General features: G+C 46.9%; 1 protein-coding gene across 2 annotated transcripts in view; it reads left to right on the top strand.

The window, feature by feature from the left end:
• The window catches only part of ATP2B4 (ATPase plasma membrane Ca2+ transporting 4), a gene marked incomplete at both ends in the record, with an annotated part of 54,215 nt that extends 38,152 nt beyond the window's left edge, over positions 1-16,063 (top strand). Inside the window, 6 exons of one of the 2 annotated variants that reach the window (XM_080698336.1) lie at positions 571-762; positions 1,219-1,432; positions 2,407-2,618; positions 3,854-3,961; positions 6,358-6,534; positions 15,758-16,063. In XM_080698336.1, coding sequence (XP_080554462.1) covers positions 571-762; positions 1,219-1,432; positions 2,407-2,618; positions 3,854-3,961; positions 6,358-6,534; positions 15,758-16,063 — 1,209 coding nt within the window. Of the gene's footprint in view, positions 1-570; positions 763-1,218; positions 1,433-2,406; positions 2,619-3,853; positions 3,962-6,357; positions 6,535-10,370; positions 10,554-15,757 lie in introns of those variants that run through there. The other variant, XM_080698337.1, reaches the window with a different exon arrangement.
• Between the last annotated feature and the right edge of the window lie 1,801 nt (positions 16,064-17,864).

Raw genomic sequence — 17,864 nt, 5'->3', positions numbered from 1 at the left:
CTGTGCTGCCAGACTGATCCTCCTCAAACAAAGAGTAGGATTTCTTAAAGGTGTAAGGAAGACACTGATTTAAACGAGATACTAGCAGTGCCAAAAGAAATGTAAGGACTTGGAAGTAGAACAGATAGGTAGGACTTGCTCCCTACTTTTTAGTTTCCAAGCAAGGGGAAGTAGGAAGGAAGAAAGATAGAGCTATCAAAGATGACTAATAGCCGGGCGTGGTGGCGCACGCAGAGACAGGAGGATCGCGCAAGGAGACCCTGTTTTCAGATAAAAATATAAAATAGGTCTGGGAGTGTAGCCCGGAGGTTCAAGGGCTTCCAGGAATCCCCAGTACCACCACCAAAAAAAAAAAAAGACTAATTCCCAGTCTGGCTACAGGAGTCAAGCAGTGGCATCGGGCCCCAGCCCTCTTCTCTGTACAGGGACGGTGACGTGGTCTCCCGTGTGTTCTTTTGTGTAGCCAGCGTGTCCTCTAGTGTCTCTATCCAGTTCTGAGGCGGATTCAGAATGTCAGTGAGCTCGGCTCTCTCCACTTCCTCACTGTCTTGCTCCCCCGTCTTGCCCCAGGGAATCGCAGGCACGGATGTGGCAAAGGAGGCATCAGACATCATCCTAACAGATGACAACTTCACGAGCATCGTGAAGGCGGTGATGTGGGGACGGAACGTCTATGACAGCATCTCCAAGTTCCTACAGTTCCAGCTTACCGTCAACGTGGTGGCTGTGATTGTGGCCTTCACTGGAGCCTGTATCACTCAGGTGACAGGATGTGAGGCCGGTTGAGGTGGGAGGGCTGGAGCAGAGGCTGAGGGACATGGGGGTAAGGACCAGGGTTTCCCCAGTGATGCTGGGGCAGGAATCAGCTCTCTTTGTTCCACTGTCTCCACATGCTTAGGTGGAATGATGATAATTTACCTACCACTAACTTAGCATTTTGTTAGCCACTATGATAAGCGTATTTTCTCTATTCTATGATATGTGGTTTCTCTTCAAAATCAAATTTGCAAGGTAGGTATAATTATCCCCGTTTTCCAGGAGAAGAACCTGAGGCCCAAGGAGGTTAAGTAACTTTCTTGAGGCCACTCAGCTAATAGATGGCCAGATTCAAAGTCAGGTGGATACGAGGAGCTAGGCTGTGTCAAAGGCAGGAGTGGCTGGTGAGTAAGATGGGGCTGGTTCCTGAGGATTAAAAGGATTGGTTCTTCTTCCCACCAGGATTCTCCTTTGAAAGCTGTGCAGATGCTGTGGGTTAATCTAATCATGGACACTTTTGCTTCACTGGCCCTGGCCACAGAGCCCCCTACAGAGTCTCTGTTAAAGCGCCGCCCCTATGGCCGAAATAAGCCCTTGATCTCACGTACAATGATGAAGAACATCTTGGGCCATGCGGTGTATCAACTCACTGTCATCTTTGTCCTTGTCTTTGCTGGTGAGTCGCGGGGGAGGGGGACAGTGGTTGGGGTGCTAGATGGAGACGGGGCTAAGAAGAGAAAGGAGCACTGGGAGAGGCAGAGCACAGACTAGGCAGAGTAGCAGCTGCAGATGCTTCCTAGAATTCCTTCTTCATAGCTCAGTGCACACAGTCTTGCTACCAGGCTTTACAACAAGAAAACAGGTATCAGTGAAGCAAACCAAAAGATAAGATCAGATTAGAAAAGTTAGAGGCCAGCACTAACATTTAAAATAGGTCGGGGGTGTAGCCCAGAGGTTGAAGGCCCCCAGGTTACATCCCCACTGCCACAAAAAATAAATAAATAAATAAATAATGATAACCAGTGTAACTCAGAAACCAAACTGTAGCTGGGCATGGTGACACATGCTCGTAATCCCAGTACTTGGGAGCCTGAGACAGGAGAATCGTAGGTTTTCATCCAACCTCAGCTACTTAGTGAGGCCCTCTGCAATTTAGTGAGACCCTGTTTCAAAATAAAGAATAAAAAATAGGGCTAGGGGTATAGCTCAGAGGTTAAATACCCCTGGGTTCCATCCCCAGTACCACAAAAAAAGAAAGAAAGAAAGAAAGAAAGAAAGAAAGAAAGAAAGAAAGAAAGAAAGAAAGAAGTTAAAATGGAAATTCTAAGCTGGAGACAGTGATGCATGCCTGTAATCCTAGTACTTGGGAAGCTGAGACAGGAGGCTCACAGGTTTGCAGCTAGCCTCAGTAACTTAATGAGACCCTCCACAACTTAGTGAGACCCTGTTTGAAGATAAAAAATAAAATAGGGCTGGTGGTATAGCTAAGAGGCAGGATGCCCTTGGGTTCAATCCCTAGTACCACACACACACAAAAGGAAATTCTAGTGGCCATAAGCCACTAGTACAGCCATACCAGTATGCTCTGATTCAACCACAGCCCTGGTTGAGATCGCAGGCTCCCTCCAACACTTGTGTTCTCTCCACTAGGCGAGAGATTCTTTGACGTGGATAGTGGGAGGAAGGCACCTCTCCATTCACCACCCAGCCAGCACTACACCATTGTTTTCAACACCTTCGTGCTGATGCAGCTCTTCAATGAAATCAACTCCCGAAAGATCCACGGAGAGAGGAATGTCTTTGCAGGCATCTACCGCAACCTCATCTTCTGCTCTGTAGTCTTGGGCACGTTCATTGTCCAGGTGAGGTTCTGTCTGGAGGGTGGGGGTGGGCAGGGGTCTAGGAAGATAAGGGCCAGAAGCTGAGAACCAGGATTCCCTAAGTACTCAGGTAAAGGTGTGAGGGAGTACCGGGCCCGGGGCTGTTGGGTGAACACTTTAGGGTTACCATTTGCACCGAGCTGTAGATTAGAACCCAGCATGTTGAGTGCTCCAGTGTAAGGCAGCATGTTGATTGCAGAGAAACTACGGCCTGTAGAATTCTTTCTCATGTACACAAATTTCACAGAGTGAGCAAGACAAGGTTCACTTTTTTTTTTCCAGTCCTGGGGATGTAACCCAGGGGCATTCTACCCCTGAGCTACACCCCCAGCCCTATTTTATTCTTTATTCTGAAATAGGGTCTCACTAATTCATGGAGGGCTTCATAAGTTGCCGAGGCTGGCCACGAACTCGCGATCCTCCTGTCTCAGCCTCCCAAGTACCAGGATTACAAGTGTGCGCCACCAAGCCCGGCTCCAACAGTCACTTTCATTTAACCCCATTCCATGCCTCCTGCCAACATCCAAAAAATATATATGCACACAGACTACCGGGATGCTCCCCACCCCTGCCTCTTTGAAGGGGCTTGTGGTAGAAAATGTTGCACAACTCCCAGGAGAAGAGAAGTTATGGATTGTGCATATGCAGTTGACGTAGTAAGCCTGGCTTGGGCTTTTGCTGTGGGAACTGGAGTTTAGGGCATGGCTGTCCTGGTGGCAAAAAGATTAGGCTCATTCCTTCTTGCAGAGGTATGCTAAAATTGCTGTGGATACAGGGATTTAAGCAGGCCATACAACAAAAGAACCCCTGCCTCATCCCTTTTCTGATGCCATCCTCAGCTCTGGCCCAGGCCATACTGCTTTTTGCACACCTCAGTACCTCATGTATTACACCCATCCTCAATTCCTCCTCTCCATTCTCTCTGTCGCCCGCTAGGCTTAGTCATCTGAAGCCTCCAACTCCCCCGACTGCCACATCTTACATTAGTCCTAGTTCTAGCAGCCATGGGAACTATGTGTGTTCCCCATGAGACCGGTGCTATAAAAACTGTTCATATCTGTCTCCCTTCTATGGTTCTTCTTTCCTGTTCTCCAGCAAGCAAATCAGGACCTGCAGCAGGCGGATCCCGGGGCAGGGGGTGATGTGGCTTTGGCGGCAATGGCTGGAGCGCTCTTAGTCACCTCTCTGATGGTGGCTTGCCTCTCTCTCTGTTCTAGATCTTGATCGTGGAATTTGGGGGTAAGCCCTTCAGCTGTACAAGGCTCAACCTGTCCCAGTGGTTGTGGTGTCTCTTCATTGGGGTTGGAGAACTTCTGTGGGGCCAGGTGAGTCCCAGCACACCCTCCTGTGCCCTCGCTCAGCCTGCACATACTCCTCTGTGTAACATGGAACAAGCGACTCTGGAGGCTTCCCACTCTGTGCCTGTATCTTCTCCACTCCTCCTTCCTACCCACGTGTTCTAGTTCATTCCACCTTGCAGGATCTAAAGTGGAATAGCCACTGCCCATCACTTTAGAGGTTTTAGGTCTAGTTCTCTAACAAGGCCTGGAAGCTGGCAAACCCCTAGCTTCTTAGAAACAGGAGTTGAATTCTTCAGTGGAGTTTTGCTAAAAATGAATTAAAATTTAGGGGTCTTAGCGGAAGAGTTTACAAAGCACATTTGTTTGTTCTGCTGAAGCAGCAGTATGTCTGTACCCCTGTGCTGACATAATCGAGGGCTCCCAGACTCTTCTGCTTCTCACCAGGGCGTACCTGGGTTGAATGCCTGGCTGTCACCCAAGATAAATTCAGATTCATGAGATCTCTAGAACAGCAGTATAGCAGGTGGTTCAGAGCATGGGCTCTGGAAATGACTGGGTTTGAGTCTGAACTCTCCTTTCCACAAGCTGAATCACCTTGGGCAGGTTACTTAATCATTCTGTGTTTCAGCACCCTCAACCTGGAATAATATGGCCATCATTAACTGTTGTTAATCAGTACATTGGGTACCAAGGAGAAAAGACCTAGAATAACATCTAGTATCTTTTGTTTTGTTTTGTTTTTGGTGGTACTGGGGTTCCTGGTAGCCCTTCTCCCTCTGGGCTACACTCCCAGACCTATTTTATACTTTTATTTGGAAACAGGGTCTCTTACGCCAGCGCAGCTGGCATCGAAACTGCATGATCCTCCTGTCTCCACCTCCCAAGTGCGGGGATTACGAACCTGCGCCACCACGCCCGGCAACATCTAGTAACTTATAAGTGCTTGGCCAATGTTAATTTTATGTCATCGGGTCTATTAAGGTGTCATTTCTTCCCCAATACTATCCTCAGCACTGACCAGACTATACTTCTCTTTGTAGACCCCACGTTTCTGCTAATAATCTCGTAGTGCCCCACAATCTGGGTAATACCTGGCCCCAGAAAGCCCTCCCTGGGACTGCACCTCCCTCCCCACCAACTCAGACCAGCTAGCTGTTTCTTTCACACCTCCTAGATGTCTTCCTAAATGGTCCCTCTCCCACTTCCTAAGCCTCCGCCCTGTCTGCTTGGTAAGTGTGTTTACTAGCAGGTCCCTAGAGCAGATTTGCCCTTGGATGGAACTCTGTTATTTTACCTACTGTTTGAAACTCTCAGGTCCGGCCTCACATGTAGCCCTGCGGCCTCGATGCTAGATACAGCCTTCCTTCAGTCTCTCAGCCAGTGACTCCTTCTAGCAGCCAAAGCAGTGCTTTTTACCTTCTTCCCATATCACACTGCTTGGCTCCAGCCGGACTGCCCAGAGCATCCCTCCATCCCATCCAAGCCCTGTCTTCTCACCTTGTTTGTAAAGAACTGGCTGACAGGTATTGACCTCACCGAGTGATTTATCTTGAATTGCAAGTTCAACCTTCTGCAGTCCATGTCTTCTGGTAATACCCATGTGCCCGTTTGTCCCTACTTTTCTTGTGTGTGTGTGTGTGTGTGTGTGTCTGTGTGTCTGTGTGTGTGTGTGTGTGTCTGTGTGTGTGTGTGTGTGTGTGTGTTTACTGGGTCCTGAATCCATGGGTTCTTTACCACTGATCTATATCCCTAACCCTTTATTTTATTTTGAGACAGGGTCTCACTCAGTTCTCCAGCCTGGCCTCAAGCTTGCAATCCTCCTGCCTCAGCCTCTGGAATTTCTAGGATTCCAGGCCAGGTGTACGCCAGCCCTTGTGTTCCTTCTTTCATGTCCTGTCCTGCACACTCCCTTGCCCCAAGTATCCTTTCACTATTACTGTGTAATAATACTGGTGCTACTTTGCATGCATGACTAGGAAGGGGCTCATTCTTTCCCAGCTCCTTTCTTTACCCCATGTCCACACATATGCAGTGACAACATCTTCTCCCCAGGTTTGTTCCCTCTAGATTCTGGTCTCTGCCCCTTCCTTTGATATGGCATGCACTATAGTTCTTAAAAAACAGATAGCAAAATGGGAAGGAAGAACTGAGATAGGGAGAAGTCTATGACCAAGCAGATGGCAGGTAGGTTACTAGAATCTGAATTCTCTTCCACATGTTCATAACTGCTGAAAAACTTCCCTGACAGCTGGTGGACACACGGTGACTGCTTGCCTGAACAGATCCCTGCTTCCACTGCCCTCCCAGCGGGCAGGGTGAAAGAGCAGAGAGTGGCCTTCCACGGCCTGATCCGGCTAAGTTGCCTGGTGGCTCTTCTCTGCCTGATTCTGCCCTCTCCCTTCTGCTGTATCTGCCCTTAGCTCATCTCTGCGATACCTACCAAGTCTTTGAAGTTCCTGAAGGAGGCAGGACATGGCACTGCCGAGGAGGACATCACCATGGATGCCGAGGGGATGGATGAGATCGACCATGGAGAGATGGAGCTGCGCCGAGGCCAGATCCTCTGGTTCCGGGGTCTGAACCGGATCCAGACTCAGGTACTCTGCCATCCCTCCTCACCCTGGGGAAAGAAACCTCTCCATTTTGGGAGGTGTTGGGAGGGCAGCAATTCTTGGGCAGCCAGCATCTCTTCCTTTCCTAAGGCCCACAACCAAAGGGCAACCCTAGCTTTCTAGCCTCAGGGCTGACAAGGGCAGAGGTTCTGCGTGGCTCTTCTGAGGGGAGAGTCAGTGCTCCTAGACTACAGGACACGCCCAGCGGAGTTCTTTACCTGTTGGCTGGGCAGGCCTCCTACGTAATGTCTCTTGCTAGCACTGGCCCTGGCCCCAGATAGGAAATATGCCGTCTCTCTCTACCCTTCCAAAGGAAGGAGTGAGACATATCCCTGTGGCGGCATCCTCAGCAGTCGCTTAAATGTGACATCTTCATGCTGCTGTTATGGTAATAGATGTTCTCTGAAGAGATCTTTGTAAAAGAAATTCACCCTCTTACATCTCCCCCACTTGAAATTTATAGCCCTGTTGGGGAATCTGATGGTTACACATATATAAATGACAGTAGTCATTCAATGCCTCAGTATCTTTTGCAGGATTCAGACTTGCTTCCTGAAAAGAAAGAAGCTGTCGTTTCTCCCACCCCTTCCCTTGTAATTTCTGAAATGGGATAGAAGCTGTTCCTGCTGCCTTTAAGTCCCTGCCTGTAGCCCTACAGTAACTTTATTTTTTTCACTTTCTGTGTATAGATTGTAATTACCTTCTGGGTGAGTGAACTGGTCTAGCACTGTTAGTTCTCTTCCCCTGTGCCCACCCACATACCTTTATTGTTTTACCCCATGATGTCCCATCTCAAGAAACTGTCCGTTCTAAGATCTCAAGGGCACCCACTGTAGCACAGGATTATTTCTCTCTGCTGATTGGCTGGAGATCCTTAAACCATTTCATTCTCAAAAATTAGCCTTGCAAGCCGGGCCTGGTGGTGCACGCTTATAATCTCAGTACTTGGGAGGCTAAGACAGCAGGATAGCCAGTTTGTGGACAGCCTCAGCTACTTACTGAGGCCCTTCATGACAATGTGAGACCTTGTTTCAAAATAAAGAATAAAAAATGGGGGTCGAGCTGAAGCTCAGAGGTAGAATACCTCTGGTTTCCATTCTCAGTACCGCAATAAATAAATAAATAAATAAATAAATAAATAAATGCCTTGCAGATGGTTTCGAAAATTTCTCAGCCAGCCCCATATCTTTAATGCATAGGGAAGATAGGTGAGATTAACATTCTGAACTACATACCTAGTAGGAACTCATCTCCCACAAACAGAAGAGCTAGTCAGGGACCCTGGGGCTCCTTTCCCTTCTCTCAGGTCCCTCTTCCCAGGAAGGGAAATTGCAGGGGGACCTGCGCAGACTGCCTCGTGGTATCCAGAGTTCCCACAGCCTAGAGCCTAGTACCCTGGCTCCCATCTCTAAAGCCCCCAGTGCTTTCCTTTGGGTCTGCTCTTTTCAAAATAACCTCTTTGCTTTTCTTCCCTTTAGGATCACCTGCCTCCTCTTCTACTGTGTGGTTTTTTCCTAGCCAGGATTTCCTCATTCCAGAGGCCCCTCACTCCATGCCAGTCTTCTCTCCTGGAGGGGCTGCAAGTCATGGGTCTTCCTTCCCTTCCACTCCCTATTTTCACTCCCTCAACTCTGCTCCTGCTCAGTCTCGCTGCCTTCATAGCTTTAGGCATACTACCTTTCCCTGTTGGAGCATGAGGCAGTTGGCCAGGATGGCATTAGAGCCTAACTTAAGCACCAAAGGCAGCCTGTTAGAGATGCCACGATGACCAAATCCATGCCATGTCACTGGGCACCTGGCTCTAAACAGATGAGGCCAGGTATGCTAATATGCTTCTGGGATACCTGAAGTTGCCCCTGGATCCACTCGTCAGCCTCAGAGCTCTGATAACTCTCTCACCATCTGATTGTTGAACCTTATTGCCAGTCTCATTTTACTACTTGGAATGGGAAGTGTTGCCAAGCTACTGCCCAGTCCTGGTTGAGATTTTCCCTTTCCCTCTTCTGGGCTGTTTTCCCCTTCTCTTTTATCCATTTACTTTGGGGGAGTTAAAAGCACTAGAAAGCAGTTTGAGGAATTTAAGGCTAGAATCTTGGGAAGGTACACCTGGAATGCAATTTCATTGCAGAGGTTGGGCCTTGCAACCCTACTAAGCACTAGGCAGATGTCTTTGTCTTTACAGCCCCTTCTTCATGGAGCTGGATCCTCCCTGAGTGCAAACCCTTTCCTCCTACAGAGTTAGGTTCCTCAGAACCCTGGTACTGGAAGCTGTGTAATGTAAGGGGTGGCGCTTCCACTCAAAATAACCCTAAATATGCGTGGTTCTCAGCAAGCTTTACAGATAGAACAGCTGTCTGAGGCATGAGGCTCCTGCTTTCCATCTTCTCCTCACGCAGTCAGAGTACTGGGGTCAGCAGCTCTCCTGTACTTCCCGGGGACTGATCCTTGGGATTAGGCGCATGGAATTAGACCCCACTGACCCACGAAGGATAAAAGAATCCCTGTTGATTTGTTCTCTATTACTCTGATTCTGAGGAGTAGTGCACTGAAAACCAGACAGCTGCTCCCCACCAACAACCAGCAGCTGCTCCTGGCTGCTCCCTTGGTCTCACTGACTTACTGCCGGCATTTCTGCTGACACTTCAGGGTCTCCTGTACATGAATGCAGCCTAGTGGTATTCTCTAAGAGGACTGGCTGCTAGATGCCTGAACCCCATGTCAGCCAGGGGAGGAATATCTCAGGGGAAACTCCCAGAATAAGATGAGCCAAGCAGCTCACTGTGCAGTGGCCTTTATACCATGACCTCCTATGTATTGGCTACTACACTGTCTCTTAAAAAAAAAACAGTTGTTTTCCTGGAAAATAAACAAAATTATGTGAGATTCAGTAATATATACTTTGCCTTTAGCATCTCTTTTTATTTTTTTTTTTTTGTGTGTGTAGAGCTGGGGGGTGGAACCCAGGGGTTTTCTACCTCTGGACTACACTCCCAGACCTATTTTATACTTTATTTGGAAACAGGGTCTCACTAAATTGCTGAGAGTCTCACTAAGTAGCTGAGGCTGGCTTTGAACCTGTGTGATCCTCCTGTCTCAGCCTCCCAAATGCGGGGATTACAAGCGTGCGCCACCACACCGGGCTGCCTTTAGTATTTCATATTGCATGCCCTATATACAAGTTAGCTTGGTATGGTGGCACATGCCCGTGATCCCAGTACGTGGGAGGCGCCAGAAGGATCACAGGTTCAAGGATAGCCTCAACAACCTAGTGAGATTCTCAACAACCTAGCAAGACCCTGTTTCAAGACAAAAAATAAAAAAAAACAAGGGCTGGGGGGTAAAAACAAGGGCTGGGGGGTAGAATGCCTCTGAGTTCAATCCCCAGTAAAACACACACACACACACACACACACACACACACACACACACACACAGTACAGGTCAAAAGGTCAAAACAATGCATAAACTACCAGTCTACGTCCAACTGTCAGGAGCGGTGGGATGGGAGAAGACACTTTACATTTTAAGGCTCTTAGACACCTGGACATCTAAAATATCCACCATAGGTTAAAAGGGAAGGAAACAAACCGGATTGTGGCTTGGTGTGGCCAACAATTTGTGGCAAATTGTTCCTGAAATGAAGTGTGATATGCAATTAATGTTTTCCTCCTTTCTTCGCCATTGCTTTGTGGGTGAGGGAATCTCTCACTTCCCATCTCCTGTCCCCTTTTCCCAGCTGCTTCCATCCCCCTTCCCCAACCCCTCTTTCTCCCCTTCTCTCTGACTGGAGCAAAGCTGTCTCACTCTCTGATTCTTTGCAGATCGAAGTTATTAACACATTCCAGACGGGAGCCTCTTTTAAGAGAGTCCTAAAGCGGCAGAACATGTCTCAACAGCTTGATGTAAAACTGGTTCCTAGCTCATCCTATGTAGCAGTTGCACCAGTCAAAAGTTCCCCCACCACTTCTGCTGCTGTTTCAACTCCTACTGTGGGCAGTGAGTGATAGTCTATTATGCTGCATGATTTGCTAAAATGACCACAAGAGAGCACGTGGCATCCACTTTAACCAACCGTGGTTATCTTTTCATTTTGGTTTTTTCCCTTCAATCTTTTGACTTAAGGGAACAAAAGACAAAGATCCCATCCTAAAACCAGGCTGTGTGCCCTTTTGTTTATTTTTTTTTAATGTTGGAAAGGTATTAAACCTTAGCCATCTTAAAGACAATACTCCTATTTTCTGATTGTTCCTCTGCAGTATTTGTTTCTTCTTTTTTTTATTTGGTTTTTTTGTTTGTTTGTTTCACTTGCTTGTTTTTGTTTTGTTTTGCTGTGGTTTTTTGCTTTTTTGAATATGTTCTTGTTTCTCTCTTCTCTTCCTCCTCCTCCTCCTTTTACTTTGAACTCTACCTTCTAAGCTTAGATGTGAGGGTAGGCTGAATTAAAACTCAAGAACTCTCTTTACTTGGGAGCAAGTTTGGGATCCCCTAAAGAAAGGTAGGCAGGAAGCTGCTGGGCCTTTATTAACAGACCTGTCCAAATTGAGCCAGTATTGAACTAGGTCAATAATAATGATCTTTTGGCTACCACTGCTTTGTTAGCTGGCAGTACGAGTAAGAGATGAAGCTGAGGCAGGTGTGTTGGTACAGACTGCAAGCCCAGTACTTGGGAGATTGAGACAGGAAGATCACAGGTTCAAGGCCAACTTCAACAACTTATATTCTCAACAACTAGCAAGCCCCTATTTCAAAATACAAATAAAAAGGGGTTGGGATGTAACTCGAAGATAGAATTCCCATGGGTCCAATCCCAGTACCAAAAAAAAAAAAAAAAAAAGTAGCTGGATATGACGAAAGGTAGTTCAGTTCAAATTGAGCCAGGCGTGCTGGCTCACACCCGTAATCACAGTACTGGGGAGGCTAAGACAGGAGGATCACAGGTTTCAGGCCAGCCTCAGCTACTTAGCGAGGCCCTCTGTAACCTAGTGAAATCCTGTTTCAAAATAAAAAATTAAATTGGGCTGGGGATGTAGCTCAGAGGTAGAATGCCCCTGGGTTCAATACCTAGTGCCACATATAAACACACAAACACACACACACACATACATGTTATCTTGAAATGGTTGAGTATTCTTGTTATTTTACATTTCGGTAACTTTGAACCAAAACCTGGTTTATGAATTAACTAATTCACATATAGGTAGGAGAAATATATGGAAAAATCAAAATAATTTATATTTTTAGTCATAAAAAAAGTTTAAGAGTTTCTAAAGAGCAAAACTTTTTGCTTCTCCTCTATTTGGGTTGTTTCACCAATAGCCAGCCTTTTGTATCTTATTTCACACAGAAAGGTTTAGGAACCCCTTTCTCAGCCAGCCTTTCAGTTGGAGGCTGTGAACTCGCAATCTAAGACCTGGAGTTTTCACTGGTACATTACAAGATTCTTGCTAATGCCATCCTGTTCCTGATCCTTTTACCTTGCCTAGATGGGAGAGAGGAGGCACCAGTAAGGTCACTGATAGGGAAGGGGTTCAACAGTATTAAATATCCGCTCCCGACCTTGGGACCTGGAGTAAGGACAGAGTTGCATTCCTGCGGTTCACCTGACTGTGAGCCAGGCAGACCAACCAGACTTAGATTGGTATTTTCTTTTTAGCCAACCAAAATTGTTCTGTTGTAAGGTATGGTGGGGAGTGGGAGAGATGTCCACTATTTCTTTAGGTCCAAAGACAAGCAAGAAACTCTAAATGAATCTTCTCCTACAAATATCCATGAACCTCTTGCATTAGTCCTTCCATATTTCTCTTAATTTCTGTTTTCTCTAGTTTTGACATCCCCTTCTAATTAGCTTCTGTCCCTTTTTAATTGTCCCTCCCTGGTAAGAGGAATTAACGTCAGCTGTCCCAGTGATTTGACTGAGGAAGGAGACCAGACAGAACACTAAGCCCACTGGGCTCCTGCAGAGGAGCTGGGAGAGAGTGCGCCCCAGGCCCTCAAAGGCCAGATCAGAGAAGAGACAGGCCACACCTCTCTTTCTCCAGCTGTGCCTTCTAACCCAGAGGTCCTAGAAATTATAACTGTGCATTTTAAAGTTCTTATTCCAGATCTCTAAATGAATTTGTCTAAGTGTCCAACCTTCATTAGATATATCTCTAAGAGTTCCCTCTTTAGGGAGACCCTAAACCCTTCTCTCCCCCTGGTTTCTGAAAAGGGAACAGAAAATGACAGAATTTCAGCTAAGGAATCGGAAGCTTCATCTGAGCACTCACTGAGCTCCAGAGAGTAGCCTTCACACCGATACCTCGTCTGAGGTCCAGCCTGCCTAGATCTCCTGAAAGACGTGTCCTTCAGTCAGCCCCAAAGGAAACATTTCCAAAAATTTTGCAGAAACAATGTCCAGGGAGGAGAGAAGGGTGGACTGCTGAGTGAAGAGCGTGCCAAGCCTTCACCACACGGCGTCACTAACCCTGCCATGTCCCCATGTGCTGCTCCCACACCAGGCACCATGCTCCAGAAAGAGCAGGTGCCAGCCTTAGGGTGGATTGGTGGCAACGCATTGCGCGATTGTTCCTTAGCATGTGTTCTCTGAGCCAGAGTTGAAGTTAAGAGCACTCTGGCACAACCCCCTGCCCTCCCCCTCCCCCTTTCTCACCCACCGAGCAGGTGGTGCTCCCTAGCTCTGATTCCTCCTCTTACAGGCGGCTGGTTTCCCTTTGGACTCCAGAAGTCCTGCAGTCTAGCTGAATGACTGTTCCTTAATCCCCCATGGGAGGTTTCCCTGGTTTTTTTTCCCCCATCCCCATTTCACTTTCTCTCTCTCATTTGTTTACCTATAACAGTGTTATTGGTAACACCAGGTGAGAGGAGAAGCCAGCAAACAGGGCTCCAGACCCCTACTCCAACCCCAATTTTTACAAATCTCTTTTATAATGGATCTTACATGTCATTATTTCAATGAAGTATTCAATTGCTTTAAAGAATAGTACCTACCAGGAAGTTTTTAAATCACTGATACAGAAATGATTAATTAGTAGTATAAAAGGCACCTGCTCTCCCTTAGGACTCAGTAAAAATTTTGAGATCTCAAGAACAGACACTAGGGGAGAGGGAGAACCATTGAATTGGGGGCCCACTAGCCTCTGTTGCCCCACATTAAGATTTGATGTAGCTATCAGGTTGGTGGCACACTTCTGTAATTCCAGTACTTAGAAGGCTTAAACAGGAAGATTACAAGTTCTAGGCTAGCCTCCGCAACTTAGTGAGACCCTCTTTCAAATAAAAAATAAAGCTGGGCATGGTGGCACATGCTTGTAATCCCAGCATTTGGGGAGCTGAGACAGGAGGATGGCAGGTTTGCGACCAGCCTCAACAACTTGTGAGGCCCCCACAATGTAGTGAGACCTTGTTTCAAAATAAAGAATAAAAAATCGAAGCCAGGTGTGGTGGTGCACGCTTGTAATCCCAGTACTTGGGAAGCTGAGACAGGAAGATTGCAGGTTCACGGCCAGCCTCAGCTACTTACTGAGGCCCTCCACAACTTAGTGAGACCCTGTTTCAAAAATAAAGCGCTGGGTGAGGCTCCTGGTGTAGCATTTTTGAAGGTTCTAAACAATGATAGGAAGTACTGGAATCCCAATCAATGTATTTAGTTAACTCTTGTATGCTCTGCTTCCCACATTCTTACTTCTTGTCCAGAAGAAACATATGTTTTTGTTGTTGTTGTTGTTTTTGTTGTTTTGTTTTGTTTTGTTTTTGTTTTTGCTTAAACATCAGAGGAAAGAAAGAGCTGCCCTGCCCCCAAATTCATCACTTCTTCCTCTGCTCCTCCCCACCTTAACAATTTCTCCTCCTTACTCCCATTTCTTTTCTGAGGGAAGAATTTTTGGAAAAACCTAGGATTGATCACACACACACACACACACACACACACACACACACACCCCAAACTGTTCTACAACCACCTTTTCCCTGGCTTCCCTCTCCAGGCTCTCTGCCCTCCCTCCCATTCCAACTCTACCAACCTAGGTTCTAAACCACACCTCAGAAACCTGCAGTTCACAAAAGCAGAGCTGCCCAAAGAGCTGGTGCCTACGGAAAAGCAGAAGTTGCTCACTGGGACCAACTGTGGTCGGTTTTTTCCTCTTGATTCTGAATTGGTCGGATTCCTTTCTTTTCATGCTATAAAACAAAAATTTTGTCCCAGGGCGATGCATTTCCCTTTGCCAAGTAAAATTGCAAACTGCTTCCTCTGTCATCTTCCTCCCCATCAGAAAGGCCACTGGCTGGTAACCTACCGCCTGGGTTAGGTTCCTCATCTAGTTTGTGTTTTTCCTTCTCCACATAAGATCATACTCCTCTTCATTATCTGGAAACAGCTGGAGAAAGTGGCGTGATTGGGCACCATTGCTATGGATCAGAGACATGGATATGCATTTTGACTTGTGAAAGCCAGGTCTTTTCTCAGTAGGCAAAAGGAAGGCATGTTTTGACACCTGTGTGTTATCCATGTCTCCCAGGGGAGGGAATGAAGCATTTGGGGGAGAGGACACAGAGGAGGTGGAGAGCTGTAAATATATGCATGATTTCCGACTGAATAGGCAGATCATTAAATTGGAGAATTCTGAATTTCCTGCATGCTGCTGAATGATTGGTTGGTTTGCCTGGCTGCACGGTACCCATGATCACTTGTCACCCAGCGTATGTTGTGTGCAGATTGGTATATGTTGGCTGTTAGAGGATTTAAAATAGATGATTAAACTTCCATGTATAATTTTTTTCATTCTACATTCACAAGCTCTTTAGCCTCAACACAAATATCCACCTGTGTGAATCATCCTTTAAGTTCAGCTATTAATTTGTGCCTATTCCAACATCCATGCCTTCTATCCAAAAGAACTAATGAAACTTTTTGTTTTCTCTTTCATTTCAAGAGTGGATTGTTTGGGAATGCTGACTTTGCTTTGGGTTTTCTACTTTTTTTTAATGCAACTTTGCAAACAGCCTAGTCATTTGCCATCACTCACCCCACCCTAGCGCTTGAAACTTGAGCCATGTGATGCTGCTAGTGCCCCTTGATCTCTTCTTCCATGTTTGGTTTTGGTCATGTTTTGTAGTTTGGGTTTTGTTTCCTCAAAAACCACTAAGTCCTTGTTCTGCTGGTCAATTCTCACCTCCCTATCTTCTCATCCTCCTTTTTTTCCCCCTGATACAGATAAAAGTCGTCAAAGCCTTCCATAGTTCCTTCCACGAAAAAATGCAGAACCAAAACTCCATCCACAACTTCATGTCCCAGCCTGAGTGCGCCATGGATGAGGATTCGCCACAAACACCATTCCTGGATGAGGAAACGGAAAGGGACCTTGACTATCTCACTAAGACTGGGACTGGGGTGCTCCTGTTGGATGGTGACGTCACTCCATACGCTAACAAAAACAACAACGCAGTGGATGGCAGCCAAGTGCAGATTGTTGCCTCGCACTCGGACAGCCCGCTGCAAAGCCTGGAGACATCAGTTTGAACTCTGGTTCTCTGGTTCCCATCCCTGCTTTCCCTGTTTCTTTTTTCACCTATCCCATCTCTAAGGCGATGGGGGGACTTTTCACTGTCACATTAGCTGCTCCCAAGTGCGTGACAACCCCCACCTGACCATGAAGAGGCAAGAACACAGGCCTTCAAGGATTTCGACTTCCTATTGAGTTGGGCTTTGTAGCTGGAGCCAATCAAACCCCAGGCAGGTGATGGTGAATCAGCTCCTCAAGCGTCAGTTGGTCATTTTTAAAGAAACAATGACAATCCTGGCATGGCCCCAATCCAAATTCTCCTGGTGTTCGTCCATATGTCACCATCTCCTGACTTCTGGATTTTATCCTTAGTCTCTGTCATTTATAAGCTAAGTTGACTGTTCAGAGAGAGGCAGATATCCACACATGAAACGGGTTGAGGTAGGGATGGACTGTATAAAATCAGCCAGTAGAGTGATTGTTTTCAAAACAACTTTGCCCATTTTGAAAACTTATTCCTGAAGGCCTCTGGTTCTTTCGGCCCTCCCAGCCAAACCTCCCGTGGTTCTTTTTGACCTTTTTGATCTTTTGGTCTTTTTGACCCTCATTTCACTCACCTCCACCTTTAAAGTGGTGATAATTAAGTGACTCGAAAAGACATAGATAAATTGAGTCCACTTTGACCATTCTCCCTTCTGGCCCCCATAGAACCCTTGATTTAGTGCTAGAGGCAGACAAAAAAAATTTTTTTCCTAAAAGCATTCGTTTGAAGCAATTGAGATTTAGTAAGAATGTTTCCTCTTGCCAGGAGAACTTCTACTCTTAAGCACCATCTTTTCAGGCTACGTGGTTTTTAAGTGTCACAGAGATCAGTCTTGACCTTGAGCTTGCATATGTGTGCTGTCTAGTTTTTACCATAGGCCTAAGTTTCCACCTGTTCCTAAACTGGTGGCTAAAGAATGACAGGGCATGGCCCTGCCCCCCTAGGTAGACGTGAATTTTGAGGACCAACAAGCAGGCCTAGGATGAGACAGTCCATCAAAGCAGACAATTAACAGGGTCATTCCTTAGGGAGGCTACCGTTGTCTGGAGGGAAGGGTGTTGAGAAGCCTTGAGAGAGGCCAAAGAGCCATCCTGGAAGCATCTGAGGAAACCCTGCAGGCATCAAAAACCTTGTGCTTAGGTGCCTGGGTGCCAGCTTCCACACTCTTTGGTTTCCTAATTCTACTCTTTGCTGTGTCCCAAAACTTGTTCAGTCTCTGAAAAGGTCCCAGCCTTTCACAAATACTCCGATTTTGAAAGCAGGTATCCAAAGGGAAAGGCCTCTGTGCATCGTGCTGACTTAAAGGAGCAAAAGGCCCGCCCTGGAAAGCTCCCCTCTTCCTCTCTCCTCTCTCTCACTCAAGCCCCTCTCCAGCAGCGTGTTCCAGCTGCTGCCCAGAAAGCCCGTGCCTTTTTGCCCTGAACACTGCCCAAAGCATGCGCACCTGCCTCTCAGGAGTCGGGCCCTTCGCTAGGAGACTTTTCAAAGTGTTCCTTACTGGGAGACAGCGGAGCCATATTTGCAGGAGCTCCATTTTTATCCCTGCTGTGTTGACATAAGCTTTTCTGGGCAGGTGGAGCTAACTCATATCCCTGATTGCCATGTTCTATTTGGTAAACGAAGCCCGCCCCCCCCCCCCTTTCTAGAGTGATGGGAGTAAGGAAGGGAGGCTTGAGGCTCTTAGGAACTGCCAAATTTCCCCTTGGGAGAGGAAGGTGGCCTGAACCTCTCCACTCCAGCCTTTTCCTCTGGCTCCCTCCACAGCCCTTTCACCT

Source organism: Muscardinus avellanarius (assembly GCF_963383645.1).
Source record: "Muscardinus avellanarius genome assembly, chromosome: 7".
NCBI classification, from domain to species: Eukaryota; Metazoa; Chordata; class Mammalia; order Rodentia; family Gliridae; genus Muscardinus; species Muscardinus avellanarius.
Note: the sequence above shows the minus strand (reverse complement) of the source record. Positions and strands in the feature narration are given on the sequence as shown.